The 8750-nt window shown below is 30.5% G+C and overlaps 2 protein-coding genes across 2 annotated transcripts; one reads left to right on the plus strand and one right to left on the minus strand.

Annotated features, from left to right (window-relative positions):
• The first annotated feature begins 1290 nt into the window (after positions 1-1290).
• On the plus strand, positions 1291-4034 carry LOC130932669 (zinc finger protein CONSTANS-LIKE 13). Its single transcript, XM_057862058.1, has 5 exons — positions 1291-2100; positions 2383-2556; positions 2631-2869; positions 3390-3487; positions 3746-4034. The coding sequence occupies exons 1-4, from the start codon at positions 1489-1491 to the stop codon at positions 3478-3480; spliced, it is 1116 nt and encodes a 371-aa protein (XP_057718041.1). The 5' UTR covers positions 1291-1488; the 3' UTR covers positions 3481-3487; positions 3746-4034.
• A 1601-nt stretch (positions 4035-5635) lies between these two features.
• Positions 5636-7181, minus strand: LOC130933651 (NAC domain-containing protein 91-like). The gene is made up of 4 exons (XM_057863274.1): positions 6738-7181; positions 6072-6224; positions 5921-6021; positions 5636-5765 (listed from the first exon to the last, which is right to left on the minus strand). Exons 1-4 carry the CDS (start codon positions 7179-7181, stop codon positions 5636-5638), a joined length of 828 nt encoding a protein of 275 aa, XP_057719257.1.
• Positions 7182-8750: the final 1569 nt, after the last annotated feature.

Below are 8750 nucleotides of genomic sequence, written 5' to 3' on the forward strand. Positions count from 1 at the left end.
GTTACTCATTTGAATGAGTATTTATCTGTCAGCTAATCTCATAACCGACTTCTTCGTACTAAGTCGTGGTTAACACCGACTTCTTAAGTGAAGGTTGGTGCTTTGCTAGGCTTAATCTATTGGATCAGGCATTTCGATTGGACCTGGGCCCTTAACATTGGGCCAGGGTATGAACAACTATCATAAAAATTTTATAATTATTTTCATTTAAAGATATTTTTTTATTTTTAGATGATGAATTGTATGGTTAAATTTTAATATATTATAAAAATGTTATTTTTATTTAAAGTGTATTTAAATAAATAAATCACATTTTTAAATAAAGGTTTTTTTATAAAAAGATGTTTTTATCATCTTCATTTGAGTAGTTACTTAAATAATATACCCATAAAAAAAACTTCATGTACTAATTATTCAAATGTTAATTTTATTTATAAATAACAATGATGATTTATACCTAATAAATTATAGCTCAAATAACATAATTTTCAGATACTCAATTACGAGGTTATGGATTCGAGTCTCTTGTCTTTGATAAAAAAAAAAAACAATGATGATTTATTCATATTTTATAAATATAAAATTAACTTTATTTATTCATAAATCATTTGAATAAAAACAATAATTTATTCTAGTATTTAAAATACAAATAAATAAATGTAAATGTCTTATGTGTCCAGCTATATTATCACTCGTTGATTATAGAAAAAGCCAAGTCAAAACTCAAAAGCACAAGATTCGATACCATTCTAGTTTTCATTTATTAAATTATGTTTTCTATTTTGAGTAAAACGGTAAAACCCACTAATGAACTTTTCTCTTTGACTTCATTCCTCTTTTGCTGGGCTCTCTTCTTAACCTCAATATTTTATATACCAAACCATACAATTAATTAACAATTAACTTAAAAGTCCCTAACACTCGTGTTTTTTTAATTCTATTTTAATTTCTGAAAAATACAAATATATCAATACAAATTAAATTAAGATAAATATTAAGAAGTTAATATTTTTAATAAAAAAATATAAATAACTAATTTTTAGTTAATCAATATTAATCAATTTAATATTATAAAATTCACAATTAATAATTTATGATTTAGAATTTAAAATAAATAAAATAAAATAATTAAAAAAATTAATTTTCTAGTATTACTCTTTTTTATTAATATTAATTTAAATATAAAATAAAAATAAAAATATCAACCATCTATCATTTTTCTTAAATGAATACTTCTGTATCAACCTTAAGTGACAGATACACAAAAAAAAAAAAGGAAAAAAGTGGTGTTGATTTTAGTTCTTGCTGTGCAAGAAATAGTAATGAGTGTATGTAGCTAAGTAGGTGGTTGATCCAAAATTCTCATTCTCAATAGCGCTGATTTGAAGCCATATCCTCTTTTCTCTTCTCATATTCAACCCAACCCAACTAACTTTTCTCTCTCAAAACCCTTTCTTTTTCTGAGATTTGAACTCATACAAAGAAGCCATGACTGGTTCTCATCAAAATTCAACACACTCTGCATCACACACACAACAAGATAAAGCTTCAACACCATCTCCATGCGATTACTGCAACAGCTCCAGATCAGTTCTGTACTGCAGAGCAGATTCAGCGAAGCTCTGTTTCAAATGTGACCGCGAGGTTCATTCAACAAATCAGCTCTTCTCGAAGCACACACGCACTCTTCTCTGTGACTCTTGCTACGATTCCCCTGCTTCCATACTCTGTTCCACGGAATCCTCTGTTCTCTGCCATAATTGTGACTGGGAAAGTCACAACCTTTCTCTTCCAACCGTACACGAGAGAGGTCCCCTTGAAGGATTCACTGCTTGCCCTTCCGTTTCGGAGCTTTTAACCATTCTGGGGTTTGAAGATGTTGGGAAAAAGGCTCTGCTTTATGGTGATGGTGGTGGTGGTGGTGGTGATGGAGGAGGAGGGGAAAAGAATTCTGCTGATGACTTTATGGGGTGTGAGATTGAAGGCTTTTCAGATTTTTTCGTTTGGGATGCTCCTTCTGTTGTTAGTCTCGATGATTTGATTTCTTCTTCTGCTCCTTCTCATAACTTTCAGGCTATGGAGGTTCCTCCACTCCCCAAGGTATGTTACTGATTCAAGCTCCATTTTCTATAACAATTGAGAAATTCGTGTCGGTGAATATGTCAATTTTTGTTTTTGGATGGATAGAACATTGAGCAAATTTGTTTCAAGATAGAGACATAGTGCTTGTTTTGTGTTTTTGTGTGTGTTTCATTATCTCTGAGGCAGGTGTTTGAGTAGGAGTGTGGATTGTTTTGAATGTGTTAAGAACACATTGAAAATCTGTGTATATTGCTCTATGATTGTTGACTTGGTTCAGGGTATTGATTGTTATTGAATCAGAATCGCAAGTCTTCTTGTGGGAGACATAGAGAAGAGATTCTTAGTCAGCTTCGTGAACTCGCAAACTCTGAGCCTTTAGACTTAGACTCTGAACAACAACAATACTTGCAATCAGGGAACATGTCCACAGATCTTGAACATGATTTCAAGACTGATAAATTCCCTTCTTATGAGGTAATTAAACCTTCTATTGCACTTGTTTTTATTACCAATTCCCTGCTGTAATGATTATTGATTGTGTATTTCAGTGGCATAGAAGAAGCAGTGAACCTATGAATCAAGTTGTTCCTCTGAATACATTGTTGAATGAAGAAGTTGCAGTTGAACATCCAACTTCTGCAGTTTCGGAGAACAATGAGGGGAAAACACCAATATCTTTCAAATCCGAAACTGTATCAGTTGTTCCAAAAGCTACTCCATGTGAGTTAACAAGTCAAGAAAGAGATTCTGCTTTGTTACGGTACAAGCAAAAGAAGAAAACCAGAAGGTATTCCTATTGCTTCATCCTTTGCTTTGTTGGTGTGCTTTTAAACTCAACAATCTTTGTGCTGCAAGGAAAATTAGGATGGATGGGATAACTGAGTTCTTACCACTTATAAAAGCTGCGGTTAAAATCGTAATTCCGGTCATTAGTAATTATTTTTGGATTTCAGTCCTTCAGAATCTCCTGAGATGTCAAGTAAGGTGAAACTCACATGCAGTCAACTTCACGTGAAGTTGATAACTGAGAGCTGTTAGATGATTTGACTAATTTGACTAAATTTTCATCTAACGGCTCTTAACTATCAATTTCACATGAAGTCGACTGCACCTGAGTTTTCACTGTCAAGTAAGCATAGTTCTATGCAACATATTTTCTCAAAATTGTTGAGTTGGAAGAGTTCTACACAGACTTTTAGGGAAAATGCTGGTGTTACAGAATTTATATTATGTTAATATAGAAAGTTATGAGCTTCCTTAGACATCTTATTAAATTGACATTGCTTCTTGACGTGGAAAACAAACAGATATGAGAAGCACATAAGATATGAATCACGAAAAGTTCGGGCACAAAGCAGGATAAGAGTCAAGGGCCGATTTGCCAAGATGGAACACTGATATCATGGTATCCTGCTACCTATGGCATTGCAAATCACTACTACTTATAATAATAATAATACATCGCATAAATTAGTATAATTTTGTGTATATATGTCTCATGTATAGGGAACTTAATTATATCTTGCACGTGCATGGTGTATTCATGATCTGCATTTAGGAAATTGTGCAGCTATTATTCTCTAGTAAAGTAAAGTAACTCACGTACAGTTGTTTTATGTGAAGTTGATTTAGTTAAACATGTCAAATGATATTATGTATGTAGATGTAGATACATACAGTGGAAATACACGAAGGAAGAAGCAGAGGGAAAAGGATACATAATTCAGCAGAGAATGAAGATAAGTGAGCATTTTTTGCCAGCTTCAGCACTCTTGTTTGTTAGGTCTTGAAGCTGAAGGCTTGGAGAATAATGCTTACATGTTACACAATGTAAAGTTATAGAATGTTAGTTGTATTATGTTATTATTCCCTACCTAGCCATATTTGTATGGTGTGAGAGGAACACACACGAATATTAATATGCATTCTATGGCATTTCATATTCAATATTATTCTTCTGTTTTGATTTTCATCCATAATTAAAAAATACAAAATAAGATAAGCCATAAGTAAGAATTACAAGATGAAAAGAAACGAAAAAACTATAAGAATAAGTATAAATAAAATCAATTTTGTATAGATTTTAAATTTAATATTTCTATTCAATAGACTTAATTATTGGGGCAAGAATTTATTAGATTCATGGTTTGTACTCATAATAAATTAAAAGTTGTTCCTGCTAAAAATTTATTGGGGCAAGAATTTATTAGATTCATGGTTTGTACTCATAATAAATTAAATTTACTAGAATCTTGAATAATGTCCAAGAACTAAGAGTAACGTAAGGTTTCTGCTGATTATTTTAATTTTGAAAATATTTAAGAGACAATAAAAATTAATCCAAATTTATCTTATTTTACATTCATTAATTACCTCTAAAATAAATGCATAATATTAGATGTAATAAATTCATAAACAAAAATTCAATATGTTCATTAAATTCAAAATTATATTAAATTCAATTAAATATTATAACAACATAAAATATAAACTAACTTAAAGCTAAGATTCACTTTACACTTGGCTGGCTTTCAACCAAAACATCTTAAATAGGGTTGTTAGAGCATGCTACGGCTTTTGAAGAATAACCATTAGTTCAAAACTTCAAATCACTTTATTTTGATCTATTTGATTTCATTTTTAAAATTAATTTAAATTATATAAATCTTTAAATTTTGAATTTTCTAAAAAAAAGACTAACTTAACTTAATGCATGCAATAAACAAATAAAAGTAAAAGAATCAAGTTTACTAATGTTATGTTCATATATAATATTAAATATCTATAATAGTTTTATAACGTTTATTTTTTTATGTCTGAGATTTTAGTTACACTGTTATGGTTCTCGAGATTGAATTTTAGATATTAAAGTGGCCTCTCAATTTTATAAAATAGTAGTTTACTAATGTAACTAGGCATATTGCTAATTTATCAAGAATACATTTCATCCATCTTATAATAATATCAGTTTGTTCCCAAAATTAAATAAAAAAATATCATCATGTATTGTTTGCATATATTATCAAGATATAGTTGAAGTGAACATAAAATTAAGTAATTGTAATCAAACATCTATTGCTAGTAGTTAAAGTGAACATAAAATGAGGATGAGGTTTCTGCTCACTACTTTGATTTCTGGTTGTTCATTATGTTTTGGGTAACGCTAGGTAACTAATAATATTTTTGAACAACATGAATAATCACTAATCAAATTAAAATGCACTACACCTTTAAATTATCTATCTAAATCTTAATATTAGAATAACCATTCGCACACCCAGTAAAATCAACATCCAATATATTTATTGTTCACATTGTTTAATATTTTTATTATTTACCTATACTTTTTCTTATTTTTTCTTTATTAAGAAAGAAAAAAAGAACGATTGATATTAATAGTAACTAAAGATCTACTACTAATGTTTATTTTCCTTCACAGTTTGTAAATGTTGTAAGTTGTAAACATTGCATGATGAAATCCATTTAATTAAGAAAAATATGATTAACAAGTTTATTATATGTAAATAGGACATCTTTTGGTCTTATGCAATAATTAGAGGCCTTTTCCACCTCTTCTTGTTCCCCCTTGCAGCTGCATGAGGTTTCTGATGAGGTTCTCGTTCGTGATTGGTAATCCTTGTTTAACAATGAAAGAAAGAATTAAACCATCCTCATCATATTTCCTAATATAACAGAATGTACTTTGAAGCAAAATGTACATACGTATACCAAATTATTTAATAATTACGTGTATATCAAAATTAGTCACTAATATAAAATATATATTAAAATATAAATTCACATTCAAAATAAATTATATACATACTTACCCTCAAACCTTTCCAACAACATTCGCCTGCCAAGTTCATTTGGTATGAATTGGACCTCTTGTTCTTTAGTGTTCCTCTTAAAATATAAATGACAAGTGGTCAGCACCACCTACAAAGTTTCATGTAATGTATATTATATTCAATGTGTTGAGCACTTACATATGAATGAGGAGCGTTAACATCAATTTGAACGCCGCTGGTGGTGGCGGATTGCGCATGCCTTTTTCTTTTGTCTCCAAACTGCACCTCAACTGGATGAGCTTCACCTTCTACATTCTTTATCAATTTGCATATAACATAGCTATTATCCACCTGCTACCAACACAATGATAATTTAGATATTGATATTGGATGAAAGAAAAATGCGTAAATATTGAAAAAGTTTTTAGAATACTTATACATAAAATCTTAATTTAGCAGGTATATACTAATATTAAAAGGTAATATTAACTTTTTTTTTAATGAGATTAATGTATTTACTAAGGCGAATGCTAATAGATTCTAAAAATAAGAAATATAGGATTTCTTAAAAATTAATTTATTATTAAGAATAAAAAATAAAATATTTTAAATGTTAAATTTAAATAATTAATATAAAATATAATAAATAAAAAATTAAAATTTATTTGATTAATAAATACTGTAGCACTGCATTCCTTCTCTTTATTAGTAAGAACATTTAAAGACGAAGAATGTTAATGATAATTATCAAAATTAATATTAAAAGACACGTGTTAGCAAAAATTTGATCATATACACACAAGAATATGAAAAGAAATTTTGAACTCTTTAATGAGACTAGAGGCATTGATTAGTGGTAATTACTGAAGTATTAGTGTGGAGCGACGATCCATGAAGAGTGTATTCATGCAAGATCCATGCACCATCGTAGGAGGTGCCACTCTTGTCAAAGATGAAACATTTCTTGGTCCCAATACGGCGGTTCTTGCCCTTGCCAACGATGCCTTCGCCGTCAATGGTTTCTGCTTCAGCTTCCCAGACGCCGGCTCCGATGGGGCGGGAGGCGGTGGAATGGTGCTTCTTGTTGGGGGAGAAGAAGAAAAGGGCGGTCCTGCCGGCATCAACGTCGCCCGCGAAGTCACGCCAAATGTCCCAAGGGTTCTTGTTGCGGCCGTACAAGTATTCACATTCGTGGATGTTGATGGCGGCGTCCTCGTCCATGGATTGGCCTTTCACCTTGTCGGAGAGGAAATGAATGAGTTCTTCATCGCTGGGTGTGAAGGTTGCAGCCGCACTTAGCTCTGCCATTATTAAACTATGATTTAGGGTTTGGTTTGTTTTTCAAGGAAAAATCACATCAGTTCAAACTACTCGATTTTGATCTCTTTGATTTCATTTTTAAATTTTGGATTTTCTAAAAAAAACTAACTACAATGATTAAATAAATAAATAAAGAGAAATGAAATAATCATAAATAAAATAATGTAACTATGTAAGTAAGGATGATAACTTAAACCTATTATAAGTAAAGAAGTGTTTTGGATCAGATAAGTAATTCTTAGTTTTGCTCATTTTTAGGGCTGTACATGACACGGATCGGATCGAATTTGATATAGTCTAAAATTTTATCTGATCTGCACTGGACTCATAGATACGATATCTGTATTTTTTTAGGTCGAGGATCGGATATCAGGTAGTATATCCGCGTAATTAAAAAAATTATTTTAAGATTCTATTTGGTTGTTTTTACAAAAAAATATTCAAAAAATTTATTTTTTATCTGTTTAAGCCTATTTACTACTAAAATATTATCAATAATAATTCTCTTGAATAACAAAACAAAATAATAACACAAGATTTAAGTTTAATTATTTTAAGTTAGAGTACAACATAAGAAATTAAAAATAAAATATCATAAAATTCATAAAATAACACACTAAAATTCATATCAGATTAAGGTTTACTTTCTTAAACTATGCTATTTATATGTGATGTGCGGATATGCAGATCGAATCCGCAGATATCACTGCCGAATCCGCAATCCGATCCTACCATAGTGCGATTCGATCCGATGGCTTTGCGGATCGGATAATATCCACAAAATTCAGATCGGATGCGGATAATTACCGCAGATATACGGATATTATCCGATCCATGTGCAGCTCTACTCATTTTAGTTAAAAAAAATTGTAGTATTATACTATTTAAATTATATTGAAGGAATGTTAAATATTATAGTTAAAGTGCCATCTAATTATGGATTTACCTAGAAATTAAATAAAATCCATTTTAGTTAATAAAAATTAATAAATAAGACAGCAATATTAAGTAGTCATGAGTTCGAGCCTTCTTATAAAAAAAAGTATTAACCTTTGGTGTAGAGGGAATATGGAAGTTACGTGTGAAGATGATTCTGACAGTAGCAACTTCAACGAATACAAGCAGTAATATGAAATGAAAGGCGAATGTTGAAGAAGAACTTGAAGAAATGGAATAACGGTGTCACAGAGAAGAGGAAGAAATGGTTTTGGAAGAGATTTCAGGAAAATCAGAGAGAAGACGAAGTGAAAATGAAGAAGAAAGGGAGGGAGAGTTGTGCTTATAGCCTTATATAGACACCAGGGCAAAACTATAATTTTGTCATTCATTAAAAGATGTGTACAGTTAGAAAAAAATTATAAACACTCAAAATCAATCATTATATTTTAAATGGGTTTTGGAATCTCCCATTCATTGGTACTTTTAAGATTAATTATGATGCTAATTATTTTGGTTTGGATAATAGTGTTAGTTTTGCTTGTATTATTAGAGATTGTAATGGGAGTTGGCAAAGGGGGTGTTTGGGAATGATTGAGAGTAATAGTATTCTTCAAGGAA

This window comes from Arachis stenosperma, chromosome 6 (assembly GCF_014773155.1).
Source record: "Arachis stenosperma cultivar V10309 chromosome 6, arast.V10309.gnm1.PFL2, whole genome shotgun sequence".
NCBI classification, from domain to species: domain Eukaryota; kingdom Viridiplantae; phylum Streptophyta; class Magnoliopsida; order Fabales; family Fabaceae; genus Arachis; species Arachis stenosperma.